This window comes from Cherax quadricarinatus, chromosome 51, assembly GCF_038502225.1.
Source record: "Cherax quadricarinatus isolate ZL_2023a chromosome 51, ASM3850222v1, whole genome shotgun sequence".
In the NCBI taxonomy this organism is placed as follows: domain Eukaryota; kingdom Metazoa; phylum Arthropoda; class Malacostraca; order Decapoda; family Parastacidae; genus Cherax; species Cherax quadricarinatus.
The window spans coordinates 10,701,524-10,723,621 of NC_091342.1; the positions used below are offsets into that span (position 1 = coordinate 10,701,524).

The 22,098-nt window shown below is 37.4% G+C and overlaps 1 protein-coding gene across 2 annotated transcripts in view; it reads right to left on the bottom strand.

The window, feature by feature from the left end:
• CngB (Cyclic nucleotide-gated ion channel subunit B) overlaps positions 1 to 21,126 on the bottom strand; it is a 53,162-nt gene extending 32,036 nt beyond the window's left edge. For both annotated transcript variants that reach the window (XM_070095829.1, XM_070095830.1), the window contains exons 1-13: positions 21,023 to 21,126; positions 18,271 to 18,463; positions 17,589 to 17,983; positions 15,525 to 15,643; positions 14,641 to 14,774; positions 14,203 to 14,385; positions 13,238 to 13,500; positions 12,049 to 12,135; positions 11,274 to 11,461; positions 10,476 to 10,617; positions 6,268 to 6,427; positions 5,253 to 5,434; positions 4,387 to 4,550 (exon numbers count right to left, since the gene is read on the bottom strand). In XM_070095829.1, coding sequence (XP_069951930.1) covers positions 4,387 to 4,550; positions 5,253 to 5,434; positions 6,268 to 6,427; positions 10,476 to 10,617; positions 11,274 to 11,461; positions 12,049 to 12,135; positions 13,238 to 13,500; positions 14,203 to 14,385; positions 14,641 to 14,774; positions 15,525 to 15,643; positions 17,589 to 17,983; positions 18,271 to 18,463 — 2,210 coding nt within the window. In that variant the 5' untranslated portion in view covers positions 21,023 to 21,126. The remainder of the gene's footprint in view (positions 1 to 4,386; positions 4,551 to 5,252; positions 5,435 to 6,267; positions 6,428 to 10,475; positions 10,618 to 11,273; positions 11,462 to 12,048; positions 12,136 to 13,237; positions 13,501 to 14,202; positions 14,386 to 14,640; positions 14,775 to 15,524; positions 15,644 to 17,588; positions 17,984 to 18,270; positions 18,464 to 21,022) is intronic.
• Between the last annotated feature and the right edge of the window lie 972 nt (positions 21,127 to 22,098).

Below are 22,098 nucleotides of genomic sequence, written 5' to 3' on the forward strand. Positions count from 1 at the left end.
ATATAATCATGTATCTCTCCCTCCTGCGTTCCAGGGAATACAGGTTTAGGAACCTCAAGCGCTCCCAATAATTGAGGTGTTTTATCTCCGTTATGCGCGCCGTGAAAGTTCTCTGTACATTTTCGGTATAAGCAAATTCTAGGATTAAATAGTTACACTCAACTAATTAATACTCCAACCCGGATCACACAATTCTCAGCCACCCTAATTGACCACATACTTTGTAACCGCTCTGAGAACATTAGTCAGTCAGGCGTCATTACCACAGGTCTTAGTGATCATTTCATCATTTACTGCACCAGGAAAATCACTAGGGATAGGATAGGCCTACACAGGACAATAAAAATGAGGTCAACTAGAAACTACAGTAAAGAAACACTGGTAAATAGGCTACACAATTGTGACTGGACAGAGATAACAAGTTGCATGGACGTAAACGATGCCTGGGAAAAATTCAAAACAATGTTCACTACCATCCTTGATAATATTGCACCAGTTAAAGAGGTTAGGATTAAATGAAGAACTGAACCCTGGATGAATACTGAGATATTAGATAATATGAAATTCAGAGACCAGCTGCTAAAAAGATTTAAAGGAAACAGACAGGATATTGCAGCACTAAATGAATTCCAAAGGGTGAGGAACAGAGTAGAGAGACTTATAAAAAGAGCAAAGGCAAAGCACTACTGCTCAAAAATTGAAGAGTATAAGCATAACCCCAGAAAGCTCTGGCAACAACTAAAACAGTTGGGGTATAGCCATAAGCTAGTAGATAGGTCTAACATAGTACTCACTATCGATAATGAGGTATGCCACGAAACATCTAAGGTGGCAAATTGCTTTAATTCATACTACACATCTGTTGCATCAACACTAGCAAGTAAACTACCAGCTGCATCAAATACCTTTAACACAGACTCTCATAAGTTTCAAACATACTATACCAATAAAAGGGTAACCCCAAACAGTTGTCAACTAGTAAGTGTATCTCATGACTTTATTCAAAAAGAACTAAGCAGGTTAAACCCAACTAAGAGCACAGGCCCTGATAACATCCCGTCTAAGTTCCTAAAAGATGGTGCTTCTGAACTGTCAATCCCTATTGCTCACATAATAAATCTATCAATCACCACTAATACCGTACCGGAGGGGTTCAAGTAGGCCAGAGTTACTCCTATCTTCAAGAAAAATAGTAGGTCTGATGTAAGCAACTATAGGCCTGTTAGTATACTCAGTATAATATCTAAAATTCTAGAGAGGGCGGTGTATTCTCAAGTAGTTAAGTACCTTAATGACAACAACATTCTCCATAGCTATCAATCGGGCTTTAGAAGATCCTACTCAACCGACACCTCCCTGATTAATCTGATGGATTACCTGAGAACTGAAATGTCAAAGGGGAACCTCATAGGTATGGTAACCTTAGACTTGCAAAAGGCCTTCGATACTGTCAACCACAATATATTATGTAATAAACTTCAAGCTATTGGTATAGGTTCTGTAGACTGGTTTAAGTCCTACCTTAGCAACAGGAGACAAATAGTCAAAATCAACAAAACAGAATCAGAACCCCTGCCGATAACATGTGGAGTTCCCCAAGGTAGTATTCTGGGTCCCTTATTATTCTTATGTTATGTCAATGATATGCCTATCAGTGTCAAGTGCAAACTCCTACTGTATGCAGATGACAGTGCTCTGTTAGTGTCAGGTAAAGACCCACAAGATATTGCTAATGTTTTAACACTGGAACTGGAGTCCTGCAGCAAATGGTTAGTAGACAACAAACTATCATTACACCTAGGGAAAACTGAAGCCGTTCTCTTTGGCACGAAACATAAACTGAGAAGGGTAAATAATTTTAATGTTCAATGTAATGGGGAGCCCATCACTTTGGTTTCATCAGTAAAATATTTGGGAATCCCCTTTGACCCATGCATGTCAGGAGAATTGATAGGGAACAGTGTAGTAAAGAAAGCGAATGCCAGACTGAAGTTCCTGTATAGACAAGCACAGTGTCTACCTACTGAGGCTCGCAGGACCCTATGTCTAGCCCTTATACAATGCCATATGGATTACGCTTGCTCTTCTTGGTACTCTGCCTTGACAAAAAAACTGAAAGATAGACTGCAAATCACCCAGAACAAAATCGTAAGATTCATCCTGGGGCTGGGACCAAGAGAACATGTAGGCCTGGACGAATTACAGCAGTTGGATATGCTGAATGTTGAAGACAGAGTAAAACAACTGAAGCTAAATCATGTTTATAAAATTGCTCACAAACAATGTCCAGAATATCTTGCTGTCAATTTTGTCAAGGTTGGGAACCAAAGCAATCATAGTACTAGGGGGAGAGAGCACAATTTTGTAGTACCCACAGTCAGTGGCCAGGCTTCAAACACCTTTTATTGTACAGCAATAAAGGAATGGAACAGACTGCCTGCACATGTCAAAGCCAGTCATAGCATGAACCAGTTCAAGAAGAGTGTCAAAAGGTGTCTGATGAATGTAGCTACAGAAAGGGAGGGGAATGATTTTCTATTTTTTAGCTAACATACGTGTAAATTTTACCATATTCCTAGTAATGACCCTCGTATTGTAGATAGTCTTAATAACCTTGGTGTAGTAGATAGTCTTTTTGGTATGATAATAAGATGTTATCTTCATTGTAGAATAATAAGAAAATATTATAACCTTTATATTATAATAATAAGGTAAAAGGACCCCAATGGAAATAAGTCACTCTGTCTGACTTTTTTGGGTTATCCTAGGTTCTCTACACATATGCTGCTATGTATGATAATTCTATGTAACTGTATTTGTGTATACCTGAATAAACTTACTTACTTACTTAAAAAGGACGAAACGAAATGAACTCCTGACAGCATACACCGCTCTGCTTATCTTTTCCACCGTCAACCTTTGCCAGCATTTTTTCTCCAGGGTACGTACACCAGTTTATTTCTACATTATGTTTTCCTTATGAAAGTTGTGATCTAATGTAGTTAGACTCACAAACTTCATTTTCTCTTATAATAACACCTCTGAAGGGGAGACATTTTCATAGCAGTAGCGAGAATGCCCACAACAACTCTCTGCCCCCATCACCACTAGCCACATACATAATGACATATTTTATTCATTCTAGAGTGTATATCAGGTTTCTATGTTATTTATATTGTTTATTATGTCATATTAGATGAATTGTGATAGATAAGCCGTAGAGTTGATATTAGCGTCATATTGTCATGCCTCCTGAGAGCAGGAATTCCTCTGGAATGGATTAATGCCATTTCAATTAATTTAAATGAGGAAAATTGACTCAGCATATGAACAGGGTCACGGAACGGATTAAGTTTGTAAGCTCAGGTTCCACTGTATAACACTTGCCCTTCATTTTGAATCCGTCATCAAAAAAAAAAAGTGAAGTTTTACCTTATTTCTCGGATTAATAAAATATAACCAAGAATGATTGGTCATGGTTTAGGCCATCCCAACAATTGAAGCAGGCCTAGTAAAAACCCATAATACAAACCAGGGGGCTGGGGAGGCCTTACCCTTCAGAAAATTTGCTAAAAATCATGTGTATCATGCACTTTGCGGGGTAGGATTTATCTTATACTGTGCACACTCCTATCTAGGCCAAAATTTACTTCTCACAGCATATTTGAGATTACTGTGCTTAAAATGTAGATCTATATTAGTGACACTGGCATCAATGATGTAGAACTATGTGGGAGACAGTGAAAGTGTTAAATTAACTTTCACAATTGAACAATAAATAATAATGTATTAACATAGCTCAGAAGGAAGAACAGCACTGAAGGGATCTATGCAGATTCACCACATTTGAATATAATAATAATAATAATAATTAAAATAATAATAATAATAAAAATAATAATAATAATAATAATAATAATAATAATAATAATAATAATAATACTGTGAAGGGATTCAGGGAAACCAGTTAGCCAGACTTGAGCCCTGGTGGTGGGAAGTATAATGCCTGCACTTTAAAGGAGGGGCTTGGAATATTGGCTGTTTGGAGGGACATCTAAACTGTCGTATCTGAGCGCCTCTGCAAAGACAATGATTATGTATGAATGACAGTGAAAGTGTTGAATGATGATTAAAGTTTTTATTTTCTTTGTTGGTTTTTCTTTCTTTTTGGGTCACCCTGCCTCAGTATGAAATGGCCACCATGTTAAAAATAATAATAACAACAATAATAATAATATTTTTAAGCTGCACTGTCAAATACATAACAGCACATAAAATACACTACACTGTGTTTTTTAAAGCCAATGATACAATCTACCTGCTTTTTTCTCCTTTATTTTACACTTCTTCCTCTAATAATTTGTATGGTGCAATCATTGTACAAACCTTACATCAGCAGTACGTCTGTTGCCTCCAGCAAGAGCCAAGAGAGAGATTTCACCAAACACACTTCCCTCACCAAGGGTAGCCAGTACCACGTCACCTCGCTCTCCACCCATTACCAGGACTTGTCCAGTCTGCACAATGTACATCTCCTTCCCCACTTCTCCCTAGGGATATGTAAATACCCGAGACTGTGATGCACATCGGTTTCATTCACACTGTCACCCCAGAAACAATTAAGATACACATGTTTCTCCTTGCTTTAAGTGGATTTGCTTTAGTGAATTTGGTACTGAGATGCCCTATTTCTATTGGGTATTCAGTACAGTAAACACTACATTATTTCTATAAAGTGAAGTACAGTATACAGTTGACATTGGGTTAAGTGACATGAATAAACTATAGAAAAAAAACTTTTTATACAAAGTATTTCAGGAAGCCTTAAAATTAAGTTATAATTATTAGATAAATATACAATTAAGTTAGTTTACTAAAATGCTATAGCTTGCAATTTTGACACTTTATATACTGTAAAAAAAATTTTATGATTTATAACATTTTGAGCTCTTGCAAAAATACTATACAATCACTATAGTTGATCAATGAAGTACACAAACCATTCTGAAAATTCTTATGCAGGGTGACCTGAAAAAGAAGAAATGCTTTTTTCTTCTTTTTACATTCAGTGATTTGTACTGGAGAAGGGGTTTCTATTACAGTTCTGTACTGAAATTTAACAAATTCAAATATACATAGTTAGAGCATATTATTTTACAGAGAATAGTTAGAATCCATGAATAACTTTGATATTTATAAGCAATTATGTAAATTAAGAGACAACAGGTGTGGTGTTTGTGTATCTGTCTCACCTTCTTGCAAACATAATCTCCTGGGAGATAGAGAACAGGCTGCAGCTTGAGCACTAAGTCACGCAGCAGAGCCTTGTCACAGTCCTGAAAGAGCTGCACCTTTGACAGGATCTGAATGTGTACATTGATGGCTATGTCTGTTCGCATCTTCTTTGGTAGTGACTCTAAGCACTTCATTTCATCTAGAAGTGAATTGTAGTGATTCAAGTCATTTAGGGTAGAGTAAAAGCTAATAAGTTGTATTAAAATAGGAAATACAGTTCACTTCTGTAACCAAAAATTATCATACTCTATCAGCAAGAAAAATATTAACTACAGTATACTATTTTAATATACAGTCCTTTACACAAATAAAATCTTTTAAGTTTTACCATTCCACATACAATAATAATAAGTAATATATTCTATGCACCATACTTTTATCTCCCACAAAGACAGGGTGATGACTTAAAGAAGAAAACATAATCATCATTATTCATTCATTGCTGTCTTACCAGAAGTGTACCCACATCATAATCAGATTACAAGATTTTTTTTTAACACATCTTCCATTTCCCACTGAGGCAGGGTGATCCGAAAAAGAAGAAACGCTTTTATCATCATTCACTCCATCACCGTCTTGCCAGAGATGCACCTACACTACAGTTAAAAAACTGCAACTTATTAATATTTGTTGTTGTTATTGTTAGTTATTTTTTTTTAACTAAACAACCATCTCCTGCTAAGGCAGGGTAACCCAAAGAAAAAAACACTTTCACCAACATTCATTTAACTGCTCCCTTTCCAGAAGTGTTCTGACATCACACTCAGATTACCCTTACCTAATGCAATATCCTTACCCTTCCTTCAGAGCGCAGGATCCTTCCTCTCCACCTCCAGAACTCAAGTCCAGCTAACCAGTTATCATTCAATAACAGTGCGCATAACTTAAGCATATATTTTAGGACTGGGAATATCGGATTAAAAACATACTGTATTACAGTACATTTTAATTCAGTCTATCCTGTATACTCACCGAGGGTTTTCTGGTTCTGCCAGGTGTAGGTGAACCAGAGGCGGACCCGCTCCTGGAGGCTTGCTGGCAAGTTGAGGCCATGGAGGTAAGCATGTGTCTGGTCCATCACTTTCCGGTATTCATTCTGGTTACGGGTAGCTGTAGCCACAATATCTCGAATCTGATAACACAGAAATAAAAATAATATAAAGAATGAGCAATAAACTGATGAATATTTTTATTAAAACATACTATCATGTTTACAATTTTCCATCATATCTTATGGCTGAATATTGTATTCTAATGACAACAGTTTTGTATGCAGTAAATGGTTAATAAAAGATTTGCAAACTTATTTCGTCATAGGTCGAAAAGATATGAAGAACAATTAACCCTTAAACGGTCCAAACGTATATATACTTTTTTTCAACATCTGAAAGTATGTAAAAAAATGTAGATCTTCTTTTTTGTTTTACATTTGAAAACGTGTAAAAAAACTTTTATCTACATTTTTTTTTTGTTATATTTGAAAATATGTAAAAAAAAGTAGATCTACTTTTGTAGCACTACGAATTTAAACGTTGATCTGTTTGGACCGTTTAAGGGTTAAATGAAAACTAACACATTTCATAAATCAGTTTCAAATATAAAATCCAATCCTATATCTTTGCAACATGCACACACAACACTGGCTCTTTACATGTGGGCAGATCCTAACAATCTGCTGGATTGTATGGGACTCCATGGAAAAATACAACACTGAGGCCAAAAGTGACTGAAGTGCAAAAAAATTGTGAGAATAACCCGATGTAACAGAGAATAATGTAGATTCTAAACAGACTAGTAAAATGAGAAACTCAGTGGTGAAAGAAGGCTGGTGGTAATCAGTGGATACTTAAAGGCTCTTCTTCACAAACAGTGGCAGACCAATGAAATGGGTTACAAAAGAAGGAAGTGTTTCAACCTCTGGAAATTTTTAAAACCTTCATAACAGACTAAATACTGAAGACAACACATCACTCGCTGAACAGCACACTTACAGAATTCAGATCTCTTAAATGGCATTGGAGATTACACTATTTAGTATGACAAGCTCCCAAGTTTTGACATGATGGCCCTGTTCACAAATGCACTGTAGACCTCATAAGCTGCAAATTAAATGATGATTTGGTCATCCCTAAGTAGTAGGTTGGTAGACAGCAACCGCCAAGGGAGGTACTACCGTCCTGCCGAGTTGAGTGTAAAACGGAAGCCTTTAATTGTTCTACATTATGGTAGGATTGCTGGTGTCTTTTTTTCTGTCTCATAAACATATAAGATTTCAGGTATGGCTTGCTACTTCTTACATTTAGGTCACATTGCACATGAATGTACAAGCATATATATATATACGCCCCTCTGGGTTTTCTTCTATTTTCTTACTAGTTCTTGTTCTTCTTTCTTTCTTTCAATGCACCAGCCGTATCCCACCGAGGTGGGGTGGCCCAAAAGGAAAAAACAAAAGTTTCGCCTTTTGAATTTAGTAATATATACAGGAGAATGGGTTACTAGCCCCTTGCTCCCGGCATTTTAGTCACCTCTTACAACACGCATGGCTTACGGAGGAAGAATTCTGTTCCACTTCCCCATGGAGATAAGAGGAAATAAACAAGAACAAAAACTAGAAAGAAAATAGTAGAAAACCCAGAGGGGTGTGTGTGTGTATATATATGCTTGTACAAGTATGTGTAGTGTGACCTAAGTGTAAGTAGAAGTAACAAGACGTACCTGAAATCTTGCATGTTTATGAGACAGAAAAAAGGACACCAGCAATCCTACCATCATGTAAAACAATTATAGGCTTTCGTTTTACACTCACTTGGCAGGACGGTAGTACCTCCCTGGGCGGTTGCTGTCTACCGACCTACTACCTAGAATTACAAATACTGTATAGTAATAATTAAATAAATTTCAAAATAAGTGAACATTCAAACTGAGAATTCTTTTGTTGAACAGTACAATATTTCCTCATCAAGATTATCAACTTGAAGGAAGATGCTCTGATTTCCTGATATACCTGGAGAGGGTATTGGGGATAAATGCCCCCCTGGCCTGGTCTGTGACCAGTCCTCATGGTGGATCACAGCCTGATCAACCAGGCTTTTACTGTTGGCCACATGCAAACCAACGTATGAACCACAGCCCAGCTGGTCAGGTACTGACTTTAGGTACCTGCCAAGTGCCTTCTTGATGACAGCCAGGGGTCTATTTGTAATCCCCCTTATGTATGCTGAGAGGCAGTTGAACAGTCTTGGGCCCCTGATACTTATTATGTTGTCTCTTAGTGTACTCATGGCACCCTTGTTTTTCATTGAGGGGATGCTGCATCTCCTGCCCAGTCTTTTGCTTTCATAGGGAGCAATTTTCATGTGCAAATTTGGGACTAGTCCCTCTAGAATTTTCGAAGTGCATATTATCATGTTTCTTTCTCATCTGCATTCCAGGGAGTACAAATCAAGGAACTTCACCCATTCTCAGTAATTTAGGTGCTTTATCGTAAGAGAGATTTCGTTCGGATTTTTAACCCCGGAGGGTTAGCCACCCAGGATAACCCAAGAAAGTCAGTGCGTCATCGAGGACTATCTAACTTATTTCCATTGGGGTCCTTAACCCTTTCAGGGTCCAAGGCCCAAATCTGGAGTCACGCACCAGTGTCCAAGAATTTTGAAAAAAAAAAATTGTTATTTTTTCTTATTAAATCGTAGAGAATCTTTTTGTGAAGGTAATAAAACAAAAAGTACGAAATTTGGTGGAAAATTGACGAAATTATGCTCTCACGAATTTTGATGTGTCAGCGATATTTACGAATCGGCGATTTTGCCGACTTTGACTCCCATTTTAGGCCAATTACATTATTCCAATCAACCATATTCTTAGCTATTTCACTAGTATTACTTCTATTCTATCGATTGAGCACAAGAAATCGCCAAGTCAACTGTTTCAACTACAAAATAAAGTGATCGGAAGTTGTTAATTTGGCCAATTTAACACAAAGTTCAAAATATTCCAATTTCAAAATAGGGTCCAGAATGAACAATGTAGGCATTCCTGGCACTAAACTAACATTTTCTCTGTTCATTAGTTATGTTTTGAGGCTTTACAAATAAATTCCATTTTGATTTTTTATTCACATAATGAAGTTTTATTCACACCAAAAAATAGAAGATTTACTGTTATGAAATACTGTAATAATTGTATAAATATCATCACCATATTTGTGAATGTATATTAGACCCACCAGCTGACGTGTATTAGACGTATGAGGTCGTTTGTTTACTCTTGAATATCGGCAAAAATTTAACATTTCTGCTACTTTGAGCTCAGTTTCAAGCCATTTCCAGTGCGAAAACCAATCAAAATCATCTCTATTTCTGTAATATGTTTTCCATTCTATCAAATGAGACCAAGAAATCGCAAATACAACTATAAAAAACATACGAAAAAACACTGCAAAGTTGCTGTTTTAATCGAAAAATCATGATTTCATTTTTTTTCTCTCATTATACACAGTGTGCTGCAGGATCTGTTTTATGTGGTGCACACATACCACATAGATGTATTCTCTCATATCTAGGCCCAAATGTACCACTCACAGTTTATCAGAGTGAGCTGAGCTCATGGCGTAGATCTACGGTTTGGACCCTGAACGTAAAGCCGTAGATCTACGGGACGGACCCTGAAAGGGTTAATCTTGTCCCCCAGGATGCGACCCACACCAGTCGACTAACCCCCAGGTACCTATTTGCTGCTAGGTGAACAGGACAACAGGTGTAAGGAAACGTGTCGAAATGTTTCCACCCGCCGGGAATCGAACCCGGGCCCTCCGTGTGTGAAGCGGGAGCTTTAGCCACCAGGCCACCGGGCCACTACATGTATATGCTGTGAAAGCTCTCTGTACATTCTCCAGGTCTACAATTTTGCCTGCTTTGAAATGGGCTGTTAGTGTGCAGCAATATTCCATCCTAATAAGAACAAGTGATTTAAAGAGAATCATCATATATCATTAATATGTATGCAACCCCATAATTTGGATAAACAAAGCAAAGTTAAATGCACTTAACAAGAGATTAAATTCACAATAACTGGTTAAATGATTAAGCAAATCAACTGCCCAAGCCAACTAGCGATTGATAAAAATGATCATATTTCAACTACCCAATTATTAGGTGAAGAATGGAATTTTGCTTTACCTGGCCAATTAGCAGAGCAAAGACAAACACACCCATCAACCAGGAACATGTCATGTATAGATATTCAGCCTCATTCTCAGGTTTCGGGTTCTTGCCAATGCTGGTGGCTGTTTTAGTAGCAAAGTAGAAACACCGGATATATCTGTGGGGAGAAAATGGTAGTACAGAAATAATTTGGTCAAGTTCTACAGTCACCATATATTCATACCAACAATACTAAGTAATCTTTCACTACCGAGACTTCTTGTTATTCTCATCACCTTGCCCTTTTCTATGTTCACTTTTAATTTCATTCTTTTACATATCCTCCCAAATTCATTTACCAACCTTAGCAACTTATTTTCAGAATCTCCCAAAAGAATTATGTCATCAACAATGACAACTCCCACTCTATCAGATTCATCATTTTTTTAATCTCACATCTCTCCCTAACACCCTAGCATTCACTTCTTTTACCTTATCCATAAATATGTTAAACAACCAAGATGACATCACGATCCCTGTCTAATTCCTACTTTCACTGGAAAACAGTTGTCCTTCGTCCTAAATATCCTAACCTGAGCCTCACTCTCCTCATAAATGTTCTACTACTTTTAGTCACCTATCACCTATTCCATGCATTTGTAATATCTGCCACATTGTTTACCTATCCACCTTATCATAAGTTTTTCCTAAATCCATAATTGCAACAAACAGCTCCGAACCTAAATATCATTCACTTGCATGCTTCAATGTAAATTATTTGTGTATACACCCCCTAACTTTCCTAAATATTCTAAAAATTTCCTTTTAACTTACGCATTGCCTACACCTTGGAAAACCCATTTGTTGGAGCCAATGCCCTCAAGCTTGGAAAAGCCATAGTAGAAACAGGTGTTAAGATGAATTAAGAAGAGCATGTAGAGGACGGTTCGGATCACTCGAATGGCATGAGGTGAAGACAGTACAGAGTCCAGACGGTGAAAGAATTCCCAGAAGGTGTGAATCTGATGGAGAGATGCAAGATTTAAACAATCTGAAATAAATACAACATGATCTTCATACATTTTTATCTTGCACAAACACCTTACCTCTACTGAACTTTCAACTTCTTTCTATGCTAACCCAAACTTACATAGTTGCTTTTTTTTTTTAACCCACCGTGCATCTCTTACTGAAGTAGGGTGACCCAAAAAAGAGGAAACACTTTCACCCCATCACTATCTGATGCTACAGTTCAGATGACCCTCCAAACTACAATATCCCCACCCCTTTCAGAGTACAGGCACTGTAATGCCCACCTGCAGCACTCAAGTCTGGCTAACTAGTTTCCCACTCTCTTAATTACTGTCACCTTCCACACATTTCAACAGCATATCATATCAAGAAACCACTTGCCTCCACTCCCTTCTATCTAGCACACTTACACATGCCTGTTGCATGTCAAAGCTGCTCGCATACAAAAATTCCTTTATTGTCATACAGTACTTTTTAAACTGACCATAATGCTCTGAAATACAAACCTCAGATTGGGGTCAATAACATATAGCAGTGAACCAACCCGAGCTCAACAGCCTACAAGTGCCTCACTTACCTTTATAAGTCTGGGTAGCCTGAATACAGAGATGGGTCCAAACTTTAAGTACAGCAAATCAAGTGGCAGGAGTGATGCCAAGTCATACTGTTTGGGAGATCAAAACAGATCAGATCCAAAAGCTATGTAGCCTAACTTCATTTAGGCTAAGGAGGAGAAATTATTATATAAGTATACACACCAAGTTAACAATCTCTAATCATTTGTAAACTTTGTTCGAAGTTTTACACTGATGAGTATTACATATATTTATTTTGTTACTTTACATTATTTACAATCACAATAATAATTTTAAAACTTTACTAAATACTACATTATGCAATCATAATCACTATTCTTATTATTAATGTTATTACCATAAAACTTTGTATTTACATTAGATTTACCAAAATGCTGTGCATCCTATGGGCTTTTCTGACACTATGACTAATTGTAAGCTGGGCTTAATAACTAACTTTGTTTAAACTTAATAATTTATTTCATCAACCACTGTCCCCACCTAAATGAGAAGGCCTTCAAAATACAAGTGAGAAACTTTATCAAGTACAGTGGAACCTCGGTACTCGAACAGCTCCCTACTTGAATGATTCGGTATTTGAAAGCTTTGTTCGGTAAAAAATATCACTCGGTAGTTGACCGTTTGCTCGGCACTCGACCAAACAAACAACCTGCCAGAACTTCACTGTAAACTATTTCGTGTTTCTTCGCATTTTTTGGTGTTTTTTTATATTATTTGTATAAATAAGTCACCATGGGGCCTAAGAAGATTAATGATAACAGCCAACAAAAAAGAAAATTGATTGGGTACTCAAACAGATCGGCACTTGAACAACCTTCTGGAACAAATTAAGTTCGAGTACAAAGGTTCCAGTGTATAATGATAGAGCCCTTCACATACTGAAGTTTTCCTGACCAATCTAAGATCTCTAGATATAGCAGTCATCAGGTATATACACTTACAAGATCTTCATTATACAACTGTACAGCACATGAAAAATCAAATTATGTATCCAGTCATATAATAATAAATTTAGGTATAGTCCAATAAAAAATGTACAACACTGGTCTAATGGTATTCTATGACCACAAATCATTGACTCAATTTTATTAATCCAGAAAGCTGTAAGAGACTGAGAAAGTCTCTACATGTTACCCAAAATACAAGAGAACAAATAACTTAATAACTTACTCTAAACTTGGAAGTCTTCCAGTAATACCGACACATGAGCTTGGGTGAATCAACCCAAAAGCCGTTGTCTAAGTACATGACTCGAGACTTGAACACCACAATATCGAGGATATACACAAAGTCAGCTAGGTAATCAGCAGTAAGCCAGTAGACAAGGTTGTTGTTTGTCTGATACTCGGAGAAGACAGACCGCAGGGGAATAACCCATGCATTGTACACATAAACAATACACACAACTAGGAGCCAGGAGATATATAATCGGCCTGAGGAAAATATGAAAATTCTAATCATTATGAAAGCATAATAACCTTGGTACTATACAGTACATACTGTGGTACATGTATGAGTGGCTGTCATCTCACTTATTCTCAGTTGTTGAAACAGTAATATACAGTGGTATCCCGAATTTCAGCCACCTCCCAACTCGAACAATTATGTAAGTGTATTATTGTAAGTGCTTTTGTAAGTGCATTTTTGGGGGTCTGAAATGGACTAATCTAATTTACATTATTCCTTATGGGAACAAATTCATTCAGTAACAGCACTCGAACAGCCTTCCGGAACGAATTACAGCCAAAACTCAGGGTTCCACTGTATTAGCAAATTATTTACTCTTCATTTTTAATTCAATTTGGATTAAGTATCTGAATGCATATTAAAAATATTTAACTGATTTGTCACTAAATATTACTGATGACCAAATAATCTGTGTTTTTAATTTAGAACTCTTGTCATTCACACCTAAATCTCTTTTATTAGCATTCATATTGAAGTTAAAAACTCCACAAATGAGAGCCATTAATCATAATATTAATGGTACTAGGTTCATATTAATTATGAAGCTGGTTAATTACTTAATCAGGAGTCAGGAGTATAGTCACAAAATAAATGATAAAGGATCATCCTTAAAGTCAAGATTCTAATAACAGCTTGGAGAGATAATAAAATAAAATGAAGACACTCACTTTGGGGTTCCATAGCATGAGGGAAGGATAGTGCCTTCCTACTACCATACAGACACCGAAGCAGCTGGGCACGACGTGTGTTGACCCCTACCAGTCGGGGCAGAGAAGAGGACCTAGAGGAGACATCAGGAACAAGGGAGTCTAACCGCTGGCGTGCATCAGGGGCTTTGTGAGAATCATCACCTGAAATGGGTGAAAATTTTATTCATTAATGAGGTGCCTCTCAACAAACTTCTCCTGAGCAGCTAACTCTTTCATATATTCTAAGCAGAGTATCTGCCTGAATAAATAAAACAAGATGGCAAAATAATAAAAGCAGCATTAAGAGTAAGAGGCACTAATGATTAAAACAAAAGAATATATAAACACAAAACAGGATATAGGACAAATATTAACCAAGATGAAAACAGAAGCACTTTAAGCAGACAACCTACATACCCCCATCAGAGAGTTCAGTGGAAGGTGTGGGAGGCTGAGTTATTTGGGCCTTCACTCTGTTGGCCCGCTGACTGAATGCTGAAACTAGGTGGCGAATACGTTCTGTTACGTATCGGCTGTGTTCCAAGCTGGTACTGTTTGAAGAGTACAGTATTTTTTTTATCTTAAGCCAATTACCACTGGTTTATTAGTTTACTTAACTACCATTCTTCAATATGAAGGTTCAACCTTGCAGCCCAGTAAGGTGGAGTGAATGTATGTATCGTGTATGATGTGAACAGTTTCATGTCCAGGCCTTGAGTGAAGAAATTCCTTATCACCCTGACCACAATACAAAAATCTTTAAAATGTGGGATTAATTTTGGTTTTGAAATAGGCCATGCTTTTCTTACCTTTAGAGATACCTTAGGTATTCTTGTACTTGATAACCATAAAATAATTTAATAAATTTAATACAATATTTGGAAACAAAATGACTTTTGCAGAAGAAATTTTTTATAAAAATTATTATCTTAGGTCAATTAATGTATGAGTTTAGAAACTAACAAAAGTTGCTTTGCATGATGCTTGAGAAACTCACAAACATATAAAATAAAGACCCACAAGGATATCAACATCATCATATTTAGCCATGTACACACAAAAATAGAGGGACACAGCATTTACGTAATTCCAATAACAAAAACTAGTATAGTCATAAAGACAGCTACAGTATTACAGACTTAAACAAGACTCACACATATGCACTGGACAAACACGTGTCATTAAGACTGCTACACTGCTACTGTGTAAGACATACAAGACACCATATTCACTCAGATAAACTAGGCGAGCACCTCGTGTAACATCAACACAGGGACAATAACACAATACTATCTGCTCACAAATCACTCTTGTTGCTGCTGAGTGAGGTGGAAGACCTGAGGGGGTGAGTGAAGGAATGTTCTGAAGCAATGTTGATGGTAGGTACAGTATACCTGCCTATCCAGGGGCTGTGGCCTCCCTGTGGGTGGAGGACTCTTATTACATTACTATTTGGGATTTAACAGTAGTGGTGATCTGGTAATAATTTAAAGACCTACATGAGATAAGCAAGCTGATTTAAAGACTTGAATATTTACCACCTAACACTTGCCTCTAGTTCCAACCTTACATGCAACAATTGAGGCAAATTATATCTGCTTTATATTCTAGTCTTAAGCCAGGCTTTCCTATTTCATCCAATTCATTTTTCCAGTAGTATTATAAACCTAGATCAATTTTTTAAGACACTATATAGTATTATATTTTCTGTTGTCTGTTGAATATAATGCTTAAGTGAGCTTAAAGACAAGATCTTTCTTCTTGAAGAAATGGGCTGAGTTTAATTTTCCATCATAGTAATTATCTGTAAGTGTCTCACTTTGATCTGCCCTGATGTTGCTCATTTGAGGAGTTGTTTACCCTGTGGTCTTAAACTTGTCCTGGTATTCATGGTGGCTCAATTCTAGGGAAATTTTTTTCTACCCTGCAATGCACTCCAATGGAATATGTCTTAAAGATAGTGATGGTGATATACTAAAATGCTTCTATATAGAAAAACCTATGAAAGCTATCTCAGGTGAAAGGTGTGCAAGCAATTTTGCTAAATGGTCAAATCAATATATACAGTAAATCAACTGTCTATGCCTAGTTTACAACACATAATTGGCAATGATTCATTTCAGTGCACTAACTTCACCCTATTCCACTAATGAAATATAATAACAATATAAATGAATATAGGAAATGCAGCTGAGAGGAGAGGAATCAGTCAGAGAACATTTCAACATAGGACATGATAGAACTTACAGCACAGTATTTTGATTACTATTTCAAACCTAATCATTTACAGAAAATATCCCTAAATGTGTCCTCTGGTTACCACAAATTCTGACATACCTACACTAATGTGATTATCAATCTTAATTTTTTTTCGTGGCAAATTAAAGATTGCAAAATTAATCTTAAATTATTGTCTACGTTAAGAAAGTCAAAATAGTGTTGCCTAGCACATAGGACTTGCATTACACCCTTCACTGCTTGTTTTACCCCATGAGCAAACACCTTTTTCATACCAGAGGATTTCACACTCCAATACCAGTGAAAAGTAGGTGTGCCCATGGTACCCCTGCTTTTCACTGGGTTTACCTAACATATCCTCCCATATCTCACTCTAGTATATTGTTAGAGTAATGAAGGTTTGGGACTACACCCTCAAGTACCTTCCAAGTATATATTATCATGTATCTCTCCTCGGCTCTACAGAGTACATATTCAGGACAATGAGGCTTTACAGTAATTTCTTAATTTTACTAATTTCCATAGCTAAGAACCTTCTCTTTTTCCATGATCTTTTATATTTCTTGTTCTAATGTCAGTACTGTATTACAACAGAATATTAGATGGCACAGGGAAATCATGAAGATCATCAGATACTGACATTTCAGGTTTCACCTACAAACTAAACTTTTGTCATGCACTGTTGGTTATGCTGTCAACAGCTATTCTTTTGTACACTATAACACAGTCATAGTATATTTGTACATAGTCACTGGTATATGATCTGCTCCTTACACCTGTCTCTTCCTTACCCCATGCTTACAGAGGAAGTGGATTATTTGGTTTTCTCCTCAGTCAAACAACTATTGTTGCTGCACAATTTTACTGTCACTTTGTGGTGAATCTCACTGCAACTTTCATGTACACTAAACTGTAAACTTGTTTCAAGTCTTTCGAGTTGAATTTCATCAACAGGATGTTAGGACATTAGATAAGTGAGCACAATCCTGTAGCAAATATGATCTTTGTACCCTATAACCAACCTTGAAACTCATTCACATGAATCAGAATAGAAAAGAAATGATTCTTAATACTTTATACAATTTTTTACTATAAAATAATAATACAGTAAGGCAAGATGAAGATACCTGTGTAGATGTCAGGACTGGAGTAGCAGTACTTATAGGAGATGAGGGAGAATAATCCAGTAACCCACTATCAGAAGAGGAGCTGGGCCAAGGAACCTCGCTTCCATCATGGGTAGTGATGAACTGGTCCTCCCTCCATTGCTTTTTATTCCATTTAGAGACTTCTAAGGGATGAGAACCATTACTCATATTCTCCAAGGATATCTTTTGATGATTAGTATCAGGTGCCTGTAACTGAGTGGTAGGTGGCAATGGTGTGACACGAGTTCGACGTCGCCCAATGAGTGGGCTCATGCGTAGGCGAGATGCTGGACTTAAACGGGCACTGCCGGTTGTGCTGGGGCGTAGTGTGTCAGTAGGTGCCACTGATGTCACTTGTCCTGAACCCAGCATACCTGTTAATTTCAAAAGGGCTATACAAAATTAAATTAAATTAACAATGTCCATAACAAGCCAATAATTCAATTTAATGGTATAAGTTGGAGAAAGAGTCAACACCTGCAAACTTTTTTTAAACAAAATTATTAGGATGGTTTTGATCTTTAATAAAGGTTATCCCTTAATATACAGTAGTTCTTAAACCATTTTATATTGTATAGCTAATGCATCTAGAATGCCCTGAATGCTCTGTAGCGTTTATACAATTAATTATAATGCTTTTTTCTTAATACAAAAATTGTACCTGCAGTTTTAAGGTGCTTGGGAGAGTCGTCAATAACAAAAACAGGTCGTCTAGTGGATGTATTGGTTGTATCTGCCACTGGGGTGAGTTCTGTCACAGTAACGCGAGCCTTTGGTAACACGGTAGTTGTGCGTGCTTGTGCTCCAGGCTCAGCCACCAAGGTGGCCACCTCCAGCTGCACAGGGAATGCCATCTGTAGGAATATAAATTAACAAGGTATGCTGTATGGTATGGTATATAAATTACCTAATTGTAGCTACAGATAATGAGGTATGCTTATGGTGTCCCATCTTCAATAATTTGTTCATATATTTTTTTGTTTGCAGTGGGTGAAGCACTTATTGCATCCTTTTGAAATTCATTTCATCGATCCTGGAATTTACCTGGAGAGAGTTCCGGGGGTCAACGCCCCCGCGGCCCAGTCTGTGACCAGGTCTCCTGGTGGATCAGAGCCTGATCAACCAGGCTGTTACTGCTGGCTGCACGCAGTCCAACGTATGAGCCACAGCCCGGCTGGTCAGGTACCGAATTTCGGTGCTTGTCCAGAGCCTGCTTGAAGACTGCCAGGGGTCTATTGGTAATCCCCCTTATGTATGCTGGGAGGCAGTTGAACAGTCTCGGACCCCTGACACTTATTGTATTGTCTCTTAACGTGCTAGTGACCCCTGCTGTTCATTGGGGGATGTTGCATCATCTGCCGAGTCTTTTGATCTAAGACTATTTAAGAAAAATTTCCCAGTATTCTTTGAAGCAGCTCATTACTACACAAACCTGTTTGGCAAACGATGTTGTACTTCTAATACTGCACTGAAAAATGCGATTAACTTAGTTGCAAGTCATACAAAACTGCGGTATATATGCCCGCATAACCTCTTGAGTATCTTCAATGTTAATTAAACTTGTCGAGATCACATACACTGGAAGGTTAGATCCAAGGAAGGGGAGGATAGGGTTAGTGCCTTGGCTCAAGAGTCCGTTAATGGCATCAAGGTAACTCCCACTGAAGGGGGGGAATAAATCTGTAAAAATTAATCAATTGCTGCCCACGCACATTATCAAGAACGATGCATTCTGGACAATGTCTCGCTTGATACTGACCTTCCTTTAAGGGAGGAGGGAGGGAGGGCTGTTTTGGTGCTAAAAGGCTCTTGATCCAAGGAACTGGAGCTATCCTCTTTTTCCTCGGATCAAACTTAATTATCCCACCCATCCCGTTCCCCAGGCACTGTATTATCCTTGCGAGTTTAACGCTTCCTTACGAATAATGTATAGTATAATATAGAACGATGTTGACATTTATTCAAATGTAAAGTTTTTTAACTGTATTACTTTAAATATCTTAATAAATAAAAATAAATGTTCCCACGTTAAAATATTAGTGAAAAATACTACTACCGTTACTATACATAAGTTTAGTCGCACAATACTTACTCTAATTATGGCAAAAAAACGAAATGTTAATTCTCGTTTTCTTGTTTTGTCAAATTAAAACTTGAGGTTAGGAAATAACATAAACTAAATTATGCTAACTGTTCCTGTTGACAGTAATTGCCTTGATATTAATTCATGTTATAACCTTCATCTAACCCACAATATTTAAATTTAGTTATTCCTGCCACAATTTCCCCAAATTTTAATCACAACTAAGACTAGTGCCCCCATTATTATTATAATCACAACTAAGACTAGTATTCTCATTATTATTATAATCACAACTAAGACTAGTACTCTCATTATTATAATCACAACAAAGACTAGTATTCTCATTATTATTATAATCACAACTAAGACTAGTACTTCATTATTATTATAATCACAACAAAGACTAGTATTCTCATTATTATTATAATCACAACTAAGACTAGTACTCTCATTATTATTATAATCACAACTAAGACTAGTATTCTCATTATTATTATAATCACAACTAAGACTAGTACTCTCATTTTTATTATAATCACAACTAAGACTAGTATTCTCATTATTATTATAATCACAACTAAGACTAGTACTCTCATTATTATTATAATCACAACTAAGACTAGTACTCTCATTATTATTATAATCACAACTAAGACTAGTACTCTCATTATTTTTATAATCACAACTAAGACTAGTATTCTCATGTTTCATATAATATACAAATTAATATTGCTTTAAGACAAACAATAAAATTAGAAATTACCAGCAAGTCATTATAGGAAGCCTAAACCAGTAGGGATCATACAGCTCCTGGAGGAATGAGATGCAAATTCGATTTAAGGTAGTAAAGGCAGATCTACTTTCTTGGAGCAAGCCCCTCAAAGGCATAAAGATATCTTTGAGATCAGTTACGTTGACCTAGCGCTGAATAATCCACACGGGTTCAGCTTTCAGTAGTAATAACAGTAATAATTCTAGCACTATTTATACAATGCTACCCATGTTGTAACTTCATAAAAAATACATCTTTCCTTATGAGGTTAAAAATTGTAAGCAATGAGACCCCATCATATATCCACCTGCAGCATGCTTCACCTGCCGACATTCCCATCACTTTTAATAGTGGTGGAATAAATAATAATAATAATAATAATAATAATAATAATAATAATAATAATAATAATAATAATACATGGTACAACTTCTACAAACCTAGCTGATGTCAATTACATATAGATAGAAAATCCTGGTTATGAAGTGAGGACATCAGTGTGACACTCCCTCCAGCCCAGCCTCTGTCTCCGGGAATAAACACACTGCTCATCCTTACCTCGTATGTAGTATATGTGATCAGCTATCCTCCGCCTACTATACCAGTTTTCCTCCCCATGCACCTGCTTTCCTTTGCCTCCTCCTTCAGGCTCTACCTTCTTCTTCTCTCCTGCGTCACTGAGGGGCACAACTGAGGGAGCCAGAGGAACATCTCCCTCTCCTCCCCTCCTCTCAATCATTAGATAACAACATCCCTACAACCACCATGGCTTCATATTAGACACCTCAACACCGATAGTCATTGTAGAAATATCAGGTAAAACAAAAAACGAGTGGAGTTCAGACCAGTATAGAAAAAAAGCTGATAATTCTTCTCCCAGGCCATCAAAATTAAATACCGAGGTTGGGAGCTCTCTCTTGAACACGCTGTTGTCATGACTACCTCAGGAGAGGCAGCCTAACCAATTTTACCCAGGCTAATTACTCATCAATATTGATGTGTTATATAATGTAAGTATGGGATACTATGTAGGCGAGGTATGGAGTAGCATATGGGCGTAATATGGGGTGCGTATGGACCTGGAATGGGTGGTGGAGCGTGGGATAGGGTGGGGTGTGGGCGTGGCATGGAGAAGCGCTATGGGCGTGGTATGGGGTAGTATGTGGACGTGGTATGCGGTGACATGAGTGTAGTATGGGGTGACAAGAGGTGATATGGAATGACGTATGTGTCTGGTAAAGGGTAATGTATGAGTGTGGTATGGGGTGATGTGTGAGCGTAGTATGGAGTGACGTATGTGTGGTATGGGGTGACATATGAGTGTGGTACGGGTGATATATGAGTGTGGTATGGGGTGATATAGAGTGTGGTACGGGGTGACGCAAGAGTGTGGTATGGGGTAATGTATGAGTGTAGTATAGGTGACGTATGAGTGTGGTAGGGATGACGGTAGTAGAATGGGGTGACGTATGAGTGTAGTGCGGGGTGACGTATGAGTGTGGTACTGGGTGATATGTGTGGTACAGGGTGGTGTTGAGTGTGGTAAGGGTGTAGTATGAGGTGACGTAAGAGTGTGCGAGGTGACGTATGTGGTATGGGGTGACGTATGAGTGTGGTATGGGGTGACGTATGAG